The 15,097-nt window shown below is 36.5% G+C and overlaps 1 protein-coding gene across 1 annotated transcript in view; it reads right to left on the reverse strand.

Annotated features, from left to right (window-relative positions):
- Positions 1-241: 241 nt before the first annotated feature.
- The window catches only part of GID4 (GID complex subunit 4 homolog), a 36,063-nt gene continuing 21,207 nt past the window's right edge, over positions 242-15,097 (reverse strand). The window contains exons 4-6 of the mRNA XM_074281568.1: positions 4,334-4,435; positions 2,308-2,438; positions 242-562 (exon numbers count right to left, since the gene is read on the reverse strand). Coding sequence (XP_074137669.1) covers positions 499-562; positions 2,308-2,438; positions 4,334-4,435 — 297 coding nt within the window. The 3' untranslated portion in view covers positions 242-498. The remainder of the gene's footprint in view (positions 563-2,307; positions 2,439-4,333; positions 4,436-15,097) is intronic.

Consider the following 15,097-nt stretch of genomic DNA (forward strand, 5'->3'; position numbering starts at 1 on the left):
CAAAGCTTTATTGATGCACAGATGTATCTAGGCTGTGGTTTCTTTTGAGCTACCAGACAAAGTGTCAGACTAGGGGCACTGGAGTGCAACCATAAAGTTAAGTTCAAAACACTGCACACCAAGCCAATGCCAACATGTCATCCTGGAAACTATCAATTCTGCTTGGATTTAGAATGGGGAAAGGGGCATTTCTGTAATACAGAAGGTAGCTGTGCAATAAGGAAAAGTGCATTTAAAGGTAGCTTAAAAACCAGATTAAAATTAAATCGCCATTCAGAAGGAGGAAGAATTCCATTTGCTTCTTCCCCTCCCCCCTCCCTGGTCAGCCGCATCTCTTGGCTTCTATGAGTTGACACTGACGCCACCTGGTACATCTGCTCCTTAGGAGACCAGCACACGCTATCTCCCACTTCTGGCAGGTACACAATTCTCCTGATCGACTGGAATCTTTTCTGCCAAGTTCAGTTTTACTTGGTTATTGTTCTGAACAGTCAATTGTCACCGGAATTCATAGATTGGGGCGCTGTGTTCAGGAACATGAGTCAGATTTAGGGACTGATACCTGCAAAGGGAAGAGAAAAGAATCGGAAGTGGTTATGAAAGAACTCTAAGCTTGAATCTGCCTGGTTATTAGGCTAGAGGCTTACTCTTTAATACATCAAATTCAGATTCATAGAAAACCTCTTTTAAATTTCTATTAAATTAAGCAGACTGAATTTTATTCATTTCTATTTTTCTTTTTTTTTTTAATAAAGCTTTTTCATTTCTATTTTTCAAGTTGAATCTAAACAATGAATAGAATTTATTATTTGTAAGTATTCTATTGTCATTAATAAAACAATTATAGCATGCCCACCTCATCATATGAAGTCCCTCAAAAGGCATGATTTACTATTTCCATTAACTTACTATATAACCTACATTACAGTCTCCTAGCACTTCATAATAATACTGAACTATGATACTCTATCTCAATTTTTGATGTTTGTTTTTATAAGACTAAATTAAATTAAATCCAACACCTACTTTTTGTCTTACTTTTTTCAGTCTCTTTTCACCTTTGCCAAATCATCCTGTGCTAACAGGTAAAAAAATCACTTAAACAGAATAGAGCTTTTCATCCATTTTTGTGCTCTAAAGAGAGACAAGTCAAAAGATGGAAAGCAGGAAAAAGGATAAGCAAAGACCTGGATAATCCACTAATTGTCTATTCTGCCATTGAAGAAATTATGAACTGACTCCAAAGAACTTTCTCTCTTCCTATGTATAAAGGAACATTCCAAAAGCCTGAAGAGCCACATGGAAACAGTGCATTGTTTTCTATAGAGTGAATGACACATTGTAAACAGTTTAATTATTTACTGAAAATTCAAGACAAACTGATGCTGGAGCAGCACTGACTCCACCTTGTGCAATTTTATTTCTCTCAACTGAGGAACATTTACTGGTCATCATTCCACAGCACAATACTCCCAAATAAAGCATTAGGAAAGGAGTAGGGGCAGCACAAAGTGGTTCTAAAATCACACAAAAACTGAGTGCTTTTAATAGCCTTAAATTCTTCAGACAGATTTAAAAGGTTCCATATGTCACTGGAATGAAACCAAACCAGGTTATGCATATGCCAGTACATAAAAATTAATCATAATATATAAAATTTATAAGAATAAGTAGAACAGAGGTCTATATAGAATGTAACTGCAATACTCCAATAGCAATCTATGTGCAAGATATCAGAAACTCAAATATCAAAAGCATTTGATATACACTGTCCTAGGACATTTTTGTTAAGTATGGAAAAAATACTGACAAAGAAGCAAGAATGCAAATATTACCCTCCCAATCCCAGCCAAAACCCAGTGCTCAAAGGTTGAACCAGATGACTTCTAAAGTTCTTTCTAGTTTTAAATCTTAAATTTCTAAGTATTTATCATTTAACTCCTTTATCTGTCACCTAACTAGCTTTGCTCTGCATTCTCTCCTTCTCTCTCTCTTTTTTTTTTTTTTTGGCTGAGGCTTTTGGGATTAAGTGATTTTGCCAGGGTCACACAGATAGGAAATGTTAAGTGTCTGAGGTCTGAACTCAGGTCCTCCAGACTTCAGGGTTGGTGCTTTACCCACTGCACCATCTAGCTGCCCCAATCTAATCTGTTTTACAAGTCTTTATATTATGAAGGCTTCTGTATTCTTGTAGTCCAGAGACAAAACTTGTACAGAACACCAAAGCTTGATATAGCAGGAACTCTGGTCTTTACCTTGCATTTTCTTATTATCTTTGCTTTGGAAAAAGAAGAAGACTTTTCTTACCATTCTGAACTCCTATGGTAATAATAGCCCTCTATAGAGGCTGCAGATTTCTGGAAGCAGATGTAGTAGAACCCAGCAAAGGAAGCACCACTGATGTCTTTGATTGTATGATCTGGGACTAAGAACTGTTCCTATATAGATAAAGAACATTATTTAAGCCACTGCAAAATAAGCAACGCTTTCTGACAATGATTTTCTTCTTATACTTTTCACCTTCCACAAAGGAATACTAATGTTAAACAGCAATCAATTCACAGTGTGTGTGCGCTGAGTAGTAGATATGGGTGCTTAAATCTTCTGAAGAGAATCTTTATAATACTCATTTTCACATCATGTTACAGCATGTAATGTTGCAAGCTCCCTTGTGAATAGCCACTCGGAAAAGATAGTATGGTCTTTTCCCCAAAACTGTAGACTAATGACCCAGGAAATGTCATTAAAGGAGCCATGCCAGGATTTTAAGCAGGTCTACAGCACAGTTGTCGAATTCAGAGCAAACCTCTGCTGTTTCACCTCTCCCCATACATACATACCCCAGTGGCCAGATCCTGATGAAAATATAATTGGGAAACGGTTATCAAAATTAATAAAATATAATCTAACATGTTAGACAATGTTAATTTGTGGTTTTCCTAGTCAATATGAAGGCACAGGAATTCCTTTCTATTTGAATTTGACATTATAGGTCCAGAACAATGGCTCAATCTATGGGGGGGGGGGGGGGAGAGGGGGGGTGTCATTGTAGAGAGAATAAATTCACAGAGCAAAGACTTCAGAGGACAACATACAACATCTCCATCTGCCTCCAGAAACAAAAAAACACCTTCACCAGCATCAAGAGGAGAATGGAATCACTCTTGACAGATCAAAATAAGGAAAAAGAAATGTATTTCATGCTAACCTCCAAAGGATAGACAGATATAAAGAGTAGTAGAGATCAGACAAGAGACCACAGGAAGGGTATCTGTGCATCATGTGGTAGTCCTTAGGCCGAAACTAAGAACATCCCCATCTGCCACATCTCACCACAAAAACATTTTTATTGCTTAAATGAATTACATTATCTTACAACTTTCACAGCATCTTTTGAGATCATTAAATATATTGGGATGACACATAAATAGGTCTGGGAATTATTGCTCTATAGAAACTACCTTTTCAAAAAAAAGGTGAATTTCCACAATAAGTGATTATCACTACGGATTCAAAGGAATATATGCTACTTGAAGAAATCTGGTTTGCAATTTTACTAATATTTGGTTGTATGCTATAACTAAATAAAAAACAAACAAATTACTACAAAGCACACAAATATTTTCTAAATCAAAAGCTCAAAACATCAAACTAGACCAGATGATTTGCAATGAGGATTCTGAGTAGAAAATGCAAATGCTATTCTTGGTCCCATACTTTCTGCATTGGTTGAGGGTAAGATGTTACACTGAGTCCCAGGGACAAAATATGGAAAGAAGAAAAGATTTATTTAGAAAGTATTTAAGATGTCTTGTTAAAATAAGCATCAATATTCACTAAATTTAAGAGAATTGAGACCATCTTTAATCAAGAGTATGAGATACCATATGATACAATATATAGGGGGAAGGGAGAAGAGTAATATCAAAGGGATTTAGATTGCTTTTAGTTCTTGTAAAAAAAAATTTAAATTTGGAAAGAAAACCAGCATAATGAATGACTGAATATTACTTTAGATTAGAATAAACATGATAATCACTATAGTCTGAATCAAATATAAAGTGTCTCAAATGTCCTAGTACAGTTTTACTCATTAGTAGTTTGGTTCAACTGTATAAACCATTTGGGACATTAGTGGTTAGAAAGTAAATGCTTTTATAATTACTCTTCTGGATCTTATGAGTTAGTCAATAATGATTAAAAAATAACATATTCAACATTAAATATGAGAAATTTTTGGATAGAAGGAATTCCTCTAATGAATGAATGTATGGCTTAAATTACAGCAGTAAAGCCCAAATTCCCTGAGACAGGGCTCAAGTAGAATACTTACCTTCCATCTCATGAAGACATAATCCCCATTCTTCAACTCTTCATAATCAAAGTCATCGGAGTTAAATGATTTTGCATACTGATAAAAAGCCTGGAACTTGCCCTGAAAGCAAAAGACAAAAAAGAACAATGTTTTCCATCCACAAAATATCATTTCAGAATTGTACCCATGTTGTCAGGAATAACAAAGTTTCCAAATTCTGACAATCACAGATGAAACTCAAATTAAAAAGGAAAGATGAGGACTATTATTAGTATTAGAGACTTACCATCTTAGTCATTTTTATGAGTACATTTTAGGCCTCAAGAGTAACTACCTGAATTCTTGTATGGACAACCAAAAGAACACAAAAGTAAACCCTTAGAAAACATCAAAATAATAACAGAAATGGTTAAAAACTAAAAATAAATCCTGAAGAAATACAAATTTAAATATATCCCACTCTTTAGACCTAACACCTACTGTTTTTTAAACAAAACTACCCCCAAAAAGGAAAAGCCAATTAAGTCACTTTCAGCAAAAAATAAAAAAGAAATATGTAAGCAGTATAAAATTTTTCATAAGTTATTCTTTTCATAGTCTATGGATCATCTTTACATGAATTTTAAATGTAAAGCACTAACAAAATAGGGTACCAATTAATTTTCAAATACAAAACCTGATGGTCAAGTAATTTTCAGAATAAGATATGTTTACATTCCTTCTAATAGTAGTAAAATAGGATCCTGTAATGACAAAAAGCAAAGGGAGAGAAAGCTGAGGAACTTAAGGGTGACACTGGAGGAGTTTTAGGACTGGGAAAGTGTTATAATGATCATCATGTATATAGAGCCTATCATTTTAAAGTTTGGAAAACGTATATTTATTATCTTCTTTGAACCTCATAATAAATCTGTTGTTAGAACCATGATTTTATTATCTTGAAGAAGACCTGATATGGGAACTCTATCCATCAAGCTGATTTTGAATTAATAAGAGTTGCCCAAAGCACAGAAAAATTAAGAGACAGACCTCCAACAAATATAATGATATCAAATTCTCCAGGAAAAGATTTTAAAGGCTATCAAAAATGAAGCAAAGAGCAATATAACAAAAGGGAAACATTATTCAGTAATTCCATTCAGTACAAAAGTCCCTAGCAGTATGAACAAGGATGAAGAGTGGTGGGAATGGGGAAAAAGGGAAACTAAGATTAGCACTATTTCTGTTAAGACTGACCTAGAGCCAGTGCACTTCTCAGCCTCTCAGAGCCACAGTAAGGGAACACCTTACACAGCTGCAACCCCCCAGACCCTTCATGAGGCCTGAAGCTAACGCAGTTTCTGGTAGATGGAATGCAAAGAAAAACGGAGAGGCAGATGTCTGGCTAGACTCAGGCTCTCTAGGAGACCCATAACTAATACGATCACTAACATTCAATGGCTGCAAGAATGGATCTCTCAATAGAAATAGGAAGTTTTAAGTTTTAAAGAGAGAATTTATGAAAGGAAAGTATGAATTTTGTTTTGGACAATTTGAATCTAAGACCACTAAAGGAGAACAGTGTAGGCAGCTAACATTGTATCATGTTACAGAAGAAACATTAAAGCCATATTTGTAGATTTAGGAGACACCTATGCATAGATGCTTAAAAGAATGCTTTCCATTCAACAAGATCACAGATCAACAAGAGATAGACAAATCAACAAAGAAAAGAACTAGGAGAGTAATGTCACTGAAGATATGAAACAGGAGATTACTAAACTCTACATTAAAGCTCCCTATAAGGCCACATACTAAGTAAGAAAACCACAAATTAGTATTATCTATTTTATTTTTACTTATTTTGTTAAATATTTCCCAATTATATTTTAATCTGGTTGGCTGCACTTAGAATGGGGAGGATAGTACAGGACACATATTTCACACTTTTGCTCTATTGTGTCAAATATACAGAAAAGTCAAGGAGGATGAAGATTAGAAATAGCCTGTCAGATTTGGCAGTTAATAAATAACTGGACGACTTTGAAATCACATGAGTAATATAATCGAAGACTAGCTATTTTCTCCAATCTCACACCCTCTAAATAAACTCCCAAAATAGATCTTATTTGCCCGGATGAAAGCAATTTCATCTGTCTTCTTCATCTTGGCCATCACCTAAATTTCTAGAAATTAATAACTTAGAAATGATGAAATCACAAGTTTTACTGTTACATGACAGCACAAAAGGAAACATACATTATAGCAATATAAACAGACAAGACTCAAGCCCCAAGTGGAAGAAACTTACACCAGCCTGAGATTAAGAAAGATATGCTGGGAACATAAAATTGGAGTTCAGGTGGCAAAATTATGTAGCCCCTGTGGGACTGATTGATAATGGGCAACTGGTGCTAAATGTAGAAGGGGGGCGTTCCTAATCAGGTCCAGATTAATTAGAAAAGTTCCCAAGATATTTTATTGATATCAAGTTTGAGTGAAATTCAAGAAAGGGGAGTTTCTTTATTGAAACGACAAACTGGGAAGGAACTATTTGTTAACTAAGGCAGCAAAACTGACTCAAAGCCTCTTAAGGAGGTAAAAAGTTCATCCAATCAAAAATCTGCAAGCTTTGTCTGATATAGTCAACAGTAGAAAAGCATAACTTTCACTCATATGCTTCTCTGGGCATTAGGATCTATTATCATAACAAGACATCAAACTAAAACTAAATCAAACAATATATAATGTAAAATTATCATAGATATGAACGGTTCTTAAAAAAAAAAAAAAAAAAAAAAAAGCAAACAATTAAGAATCACAAAAAAGCATACTCCAAATCACTAATAAGAGAAATTCAAATTAAAACAATTCTGAGCAAAACAACTGTTTGTACATGTATACATATATTGTATTTAATTTATACTTTAACATGTTTGACATGTATTGGTCAACCTGTTGGGGGGGGATTGAAACAAAGGGTTTGACAATTGTCAATGTTGTAAAATTATCCTTGCATATACCTGGTAAATAAAAACTATTGTCTGAGGTTTCATTCATACTTTCCAAATGGACAAAGACAAGAAAATGGGAATAGACAATATTGGAGGGGATGTGGAAAAATAAGCACAATGGTTTATATTGTTGGCTGAGCCGTGAATTGGGGTAACCATTTCGGAATTATACAAATAAAACAACAAATGTTTGGCTCACAGATTCCATTACTGGGTTTATACCCCAATGAAACCATTAATAAAGGGGAAAAAAAGTCCCAATAAACACCAAAAGATTTATAGCACCATTTTTTGATAGGAAAAAAAGAAAAACAAAATAGATGCACATCGACTAGGGAATGGATAAACAAATGTAAGGAAATGTTACTATACTGTAAGAAAGGACAACTGATGAATACAGTTAAGCATGGGAAAAGCTACATTAACTTGATGCAGAATGAAGCAGGCAGAACAAGAAAATGATACACACCAACAATGTAACATTGAAAATGGAATGAAACAGATGAATACAAAACATATCAAAAGTAAATGTCACAAAATTATAAAAATTTTAGCAGTTCAAAAGACATTCTACCCCTTTGCAGAAGAAGCTTATGAGTTTTGCATGCACATTGCACATATTTTCTGATTTTCTGGACATGTGGATCAGCTATACTGACTTTTCTCACTTCTTTTTCTTTTCTTTTGTTTCCCCTTGGTCTTAAAAAACTATTAGTTATATGGGATTAGTTCTCTGGGAGGTAGAATGGCAGGGATGCAGAGGAAAATTATGGTAATGTCAAAAACGAGACATTATTAAAGTTTACTTATTTTTTTAAATGAAATAAAACACTTAATTACAAGGGATAAGTAGGGCATTGGAGAGTGGTGGAGGGGGGCAGGGAGAATAGGGGAGACAACATATTCACAAATTGCTGGTTGGTTCTTGTCATTCTTACTCAAAGGGAACCAAAATGACATATCTATATTAGGGTCAATGGATAAGTTGATCCAATTGTGGCTGATAAAATCAATATAAGTCAAGAGGATTCTACCACAGATCAGACATAAATGGCATATAGAAACAAAAGGCACCAATAATTATCATTTTTGGAAAAGAAACTTTTTAGGACAGGGAAAACCTAGGTATGTGTATAGTCAAAAGAGAAATGTCTAAAAGAAATGGAGAGAACCTGAATACTATAAATAAAGGAATCTTTTTGATTTGATTTTTCTTGCACAATATGATGAATACGGAAATAAGTTAAAAAAAAAATTTGAGGTATATCTTATGCTGTTTGGCATAAATATGCTACCTACAGCTTGTCCTAGGCAGTCAAATCTCTAGTTAGACTTCTACTCCAGTTAGAATAAAAGTGTGATTTCTTTCAAGCTATGTTCATCAGCATGAGCAGAAATCGATCAGACTAGCATGATTACAGCAAATATATTTCTACCAGTCCTAATTAGGTACACTCTACCTCAAGCCATTATTTCTATCTTTTACATCCATTATTTCTATCTTTTAAGTCATGATCCAGAACACAAATCTTATTCTCAGACATAATTTTTAAACAAGTTCTTTCCTTTGCCTTCCTTAACTGGCATCAATCTATACAATAGGGTCTTCAGCTTCTTACCAAGATCTCCACAATGCCTATACTTTATATCCTTCTGGTTAAGACTCTCTTTCGTCATATGAAACACCAAGAGTAGTGGTTGTCAACTTTGAAAAACCTCAGCACTCTCCATCATGGCCCTATAGGCCTAGAAAAATAGCATGTCTCATCACTGTTTACATCAGATTGACAAATAAAAGTTGATCCTTGGTATGCTGTAGCAGGAATACCCCCATTCCTCATTGCTACTACTTCTAAGGCTTGTGAAAATAATTTTGGAGCAAGAGCCACATAAATAAGCCTTTTAAAAGAAGAGAGAATCAAGAGCTAGTACAGGCCACTAAGTTTATGAACACCAACAGAAAGAAAAAAAGTCTGGTATTCATATTATTGTTACTAGTAGAAAAATTTAAAATGATATTCCAATTCTTTTTAATCACACTGAAAAATAACTGGGAAGATGCCAATGTTTTTTTCTGGGCCACAAGAGAGAAAATAATGAAAATGACTCTAATTTTAAGTTTTTCCTGGCTACTATCTGTTGCTTCTTAATGGCTTTTCTTTCTTTCTTATAAATTATAAGCTCCACAAGGAACATATGTTTTAATTATCTGGATCTTCACTACACATTCTCAATGACCTAAGAGAAGTTTTTGCTTAGAATAGGTATTTAAATAAGTAGGCTATTGAAAGAATAAACTTCATGTCTATACTGCCCTTTTTCTTTTCCATTTTAGATATTTTGTTCTTGCCAAATTTTAGATTTACCTTCCAATTATTGGCTCAGGCAGGAATAGGACTGAACTTAGGGTTATCTTACTAGTTCAACAATCCTAGGATAATCTGCTCATTTAAAGACAAATACTCAAATGGATCCATAATCATAATTTAAAAGGCCCCTCTCACGATTCTGATCTTATTCCAATGTATGGGCCCTTCCTATGTAACTGCTGTTCAGACTTCCCATAAGGGAAGCCATCTAATGTGATGGAGACTTTGCTTGCTTGTTTGCTGATTTTAAAAAGATTGCAGGGGAGCATTCAAGCTACCCGTCTGCTATCTTTCTCTATGTGAACAGCTCATCTTCTCTTCCTATCATATAATGATTCAATGGCATCTTCCACTCCTGTTCCTCAGTTTCTGGTCAGTTACATACTGTAATCCATATATACTTATAATGTGTGTTCTCTATGTGATTTTCATTAATATTTCATAAACTGCTGAATTTCACTTCCACCAGCCCATCCTCCATTCGATCAAATTGTCTTTCTAAAGTTCTTAACCATACATCCCTTCCACCATGAACTCCAATGTTAGGATTACAAGGTGATAACTCAGGTTGTCTAAAGAATTCTCTAGCTCAGAATTCATACCTTTAATTCAAACCTTTAAAAGGAGTTTACACCTTTAGACTTCTGAAAAGGAGTTTACATATTTAAAGGAGTTTACACCTTTACTAGGAGCAAGTTCATTGGTTGAAGTATTTCCCACAAGCCCCTGAGTTCTCACAAGCCCATTCTCTGCGAGGATAAAAGAAGGCAATATTGAGTCTGAAGTCAGTCTAGACTGGAAGGGCAGTCTGGAAGGAGAGAATCTAGCCTGGGAGAAGAACAAGACTTCTCGGGAGAACTTCAGGGAAGCTCGAGGAGATTCAGAGCCAGGATTCAGGAAGAAGAGGATTAGAGATTCTACCTTCGCTCTGGCTGGAGGCTCCAGAAGCCTCCCCAGAAACCTGATAACAGAGGAAAAGATACAGAAAAGAAACCTCCTCCCAGAGAAGGATTACAACTGAGAGACGACAGGACATTACACTCCAACACCTCACTACTACCTCTAGGAACAAACATAAAATTCAGTGTGGTTTTTAAAGCCCTTTCTTGTAGCGAGCTGTCGTCTCTAGAAGCTGCTGGATCACTCTCTGGGAAGAGATCTGCTGTGTCTACTCAAATCTCTCCGTCAGATTCTTCTTCCTGTAGTGAACCGTTGTCTCCAGGCAGTTGCTGTTAACTCTTGTCCTTAGAAGTGACTTCCCTTCCTGCAGAGAGCTCCGTCAAGCCTGATGCAATTCAGAGTCTCCTCTTTCTCTGAGAGTCCTCTTCTTTTATTCTCCCAGAGAATGGGCGTGGGATAATGCAAGGGCTTCTGGGAAGAACCACCCCAGCCAATGAGCTTGCCCCCTCTATCAAGTCAACCTGAGTTCTCACCTTGTAACTATCCAGACAACCTCAGTTCTCACTTAGTAATCCTAACATCTCCCCCTTTCTTTTGATTTAGAACATAGGACAGTCATGACCTTGAAACATAAATCCATCAATATGGGAAGTATTACAGATAATTACATAAATTACATAAGCACATAGTAACATAGTAACGTAACACATGCTAGAAGTATATAACATAAACATAAACATATAACATAAACATAAACATAAATTGAAAATTTATAAATGTCCATAAGTCCATTGTCCATTAGTCAAGTTCAAGAGCAAGTGAGAAAACATCCAGGCAAGATTTATATCTTGCATGTCCACTCACATAGTGGACTTCCAGGTCCCATTTTTGATGGAAATTCAAAGGCAGATAGCCTTCTAACCATGTTAGCCAGTAGTCCTTTATTTCAGGAAGCACAAGAATCTCATTCTAAATATCATCAGGCTGCTCGAGCTTTACGTTTACAATTTGGAATCACAAGAGAGGAAGCTAGGAGCATAGTAAAAAGCTGTACAGCTTGTCTTCCTTTCCATGCTCCTACACTCCCTCCAGGGAAGAATCCTCGTGGTTTGAGACCCAATGAAATCTGGCAAATGGATGTGACCCATTATAAATCTTTTGGTCGTCTATCTTTTATTCATGTCGTGGTAGACACCTTTTCAGGATTCACATTTGCAATGCCAGCAGCAAAAGAGACAGCCCGAGTGGTCACTGAATTCCTTATACAAGCTTTTGCAATTATGGGTGTGCCACAAGCAATAAAAACAGACAATGGACCTGCATATACGTCCAAACATTTTACACACTTTTGTGCACAGTATAAGATTTTACATACCACGGGCATACCCTTTAATCCTCAAGGGCAGGCAATAGTAGAGAGAAGAAACAGAGATATTAAGACACTCCTCCAAAAACAAAAGAAAGGGGGAGCCACAGGTAACCCTAGAGAACTTCTAAATTTAGTTCTCTATACCATTAATTTTCTAATTTTTGACAAAGATGCACTGGCTCCAGCAGACAGGTTTTATAACCCACCAGAAGGGCAGTGTCCAGTGCGAGCAGCTCCACTGTCCTTAGATAATCGCCAGGTGATGTGGAGAGATCCAGAAAGTGGTGAATGGAAGGGACCAGATAGGTTAACTGCCTGGGAGAGAGGGTTTGCTTGTATTTCTTCAGCAGGAGAAGGAATCAGATGGGTGCCAACGAGTCATATTCGCCTTGTCCATCAGAGAGAGACAGAAAAAGAGAAAGGCCTCAAAATAAAGGAGAAGATCTAAGAAACATCTGACACTGAAAGAGCATGGATAATAAGAAGACTGTTAAAGAACTTTAAAAACCAGCAGGAATCATTGGACTTCCTCACACAAGATGAGACTAATGGACAATGGACTTATGGACATTTATAAATTTTCAATTTATGTTTATGTTATATACTTCTAGCATGTGTTACGTTACTATGTTACTATGTGCTTATGTAATTTATGTAATTATCTGTAATACTTCCCATATTGATGGATTTATGTTTCAAGGTCATGACTGTCCTATGTTCTAAATCAAAAGAAAGGGGGAGATGTTAGGATTACTAAGTGAGAACTGAGGTTGTCTGGATAGTTACAAGGTGAGAACTCAGGTTGACTTGATAGAGGGGGCAAGCTCATTGGCTGGGGTGGTTCTTCCCAGAAGCCCTTGCATTATCCCACGCCCATTCTCTGGGAGAATAAAAGAAGAGGACTCTCAGAGAAAGAAGAAGACTCTCTGCATTACATCAGGCCTGACGGAGCTCTCTGCAGGAAGGGAAGTCACTTCTAAGGACAAGAGTTAACAGCAACTGCCTGGAGACAACGGTTCACTACAGGAAGAAGAATCTGACGGAGAGATTTGAGTAGACACAGCAGATCTCTTCCCAGAGAGCGATCCAGCAGCTTCTAGAGACGACAGCTCGCTACAATTGGCGTCCACACGTGGGGCAAGGACTTTTGCTTATCCTGACAAGAGGAGCTAGACCAGACCTTGTCCCTGTTCGGGCGCCAAATTGCAAAGGTCTGGTCTAGCTCCTCTTGTCAGGATAAGCAAAAGTCCTTGCCCCACGTTGGGCGCCAATTGTAGCGAGCTGTCGTCTCTAGAAGCTGCTGGATCACTCTCTGGGAAGAGATCTGCTGTGTCTACTCAAATCTCTCCGTCAGATTCTTCTTCCTGTAGTGAACCGTTGTCTCCAGGCAGTTGCTGTTAACTCTTGTCCTTAGAAGTGACTTCCCTTCCTGCAGAGAGCTCCGTCAAGCCTGATGCAATTCAGAGTCTCCTCTTTCTCTGAGAGTCCTCTTCTTTTATTCTCCCAGAGAATGGGCGTGGGATAATGCAAGGGCTTCTGGGAAGAACCACCCCAGCCAATGAGCTTGCCCCCTCTATCAAGTCAACCTGAGTTCTCACCTTGTAACTATCCAGACAACCTCAGTTCTCACTTAGTAATCCTAACACTTTCTAACCCTGTCATTCCAGTATTCTGTATCTTTGTTCCCATTCCACATATTCTGAGATTCAGTGACAATATCCTGGCCATTCCTTAAACACCACATTCCATCTTCAGACTTAGTGCCATTTCACTGGCCATCCTTCATGCTTGGAACTCTCTTTCTCTGCCTCCTGGCCTCCATGACTTCATTCAAGTCTCAGCTAAAACCCTACCTTTTGCTAGAAGACTTTCCTAATATCCTATAATGCTAGTGCCTTTCCTTTGAGAAAATCATCTATTTGTTCTCTGTGTGTTTCTCTCTCTCCCATCTATAGATACACATACATACACACCCACCCACATATACAATACACCCAACTATCTTGTATGTACATAGCTATTTGGCTACCTTCTCCTACATTAGAATGTAAGCTCCCTGAGAGTAGAGGCTGGTTTTTTTTTTGGTTTTTTTTTTTTTTTTTTTAATTTTCATTGTAATCTGAGGCTTAGCACATTGAAATCTATGTTCATTGACTTCTAGATTTAGTATCCTTGAAAACTCAGCTTAAATCCCATCTTCCTTCCACATGAATCCTCTTCTGTACATCCAAGTTATGGTCCCTTCTCTCTGAGATAATCTCATTAACATTATATATATTTTGTATGCACCGAATTATTTACCTAGAACATAATATCATCTGTATCTTAACTTCTCCTAAATCCTTCCTTCACCTCCCTCCTGCCATCTAGTCTCACAATACCAACTGCCTAATCAACATCTAAAATAAGATGCTCTGTAAGCATCTCAAACTATATCTAAAACAGAATTCATTATTTTTTTACCCAAACCCTTCTTCTTCCAAATTTCCCTATTTCAGTACTGATATCCTAATTACCTAAAGCTTTAACTTTAGTGTTATTCTTGACTTCTTACTCTCCTTTACCCTACATATAACCTATTAATTTTTAAATATTGTTGATTCTGTCTCTCCAGTCTCTCCAAAATCTGTTACCTCTCAACTCACCCCGCCCTAGTTTCTTCTTTCAGCACTTCTTACTTACACTAAGATGCCTCATAGTTAATTTCCATATCTCAGGTCTCTCCCACAAAGTAGCCATAGTGACAGTCCAAAACCTTAGGATTAACCATGTCACTGTCCTGCTCAATAAACACCAATAGCTCCCTATTACATCCAAGAGATCAGTTCTTAATTTAGGCAAATAAACCTGGATGGAAAACAAAAAACAAAAAAAAAAAAAACCTGCATCTTTATTTTCACTTAACTCTAAATGAAGTTTTTCAATTCTATCAATTATAAGCTATAAAATTAAGGTAAACTAAGCCACAAAGTTCTGAGCACAATCAATTTATTACAATTTATCAGTAGGAACTCAGTTTCCTCAGAAAAGCTAAGACCCTGAATAAGGGAGGACAGTTCCCTTAAATAGTTTTGGGAGATTACCAAATAAAGAACAAAACTTCACAGGTAAGAAATAAGTTATGAATGGTTACACAGTTGAGGCATGAGGG

Source organism: Sminthopsis crassicaudata, chromosome 1 (genome assembly GCF_048593235.1).
Source record: "Sminthopsis crassicaudata isolate SCR6 chromosome 1, ASM4859323v1, whole genome shotgun sequence".
In the NCBI taxonomy this organism is placed as follows: Eukaryota; Metazoa; Chordata; class Mammalia; order Dasyuromorphia; family Dasyuridae; genus Sminthopsis; species Sminthopsis crassicaudata.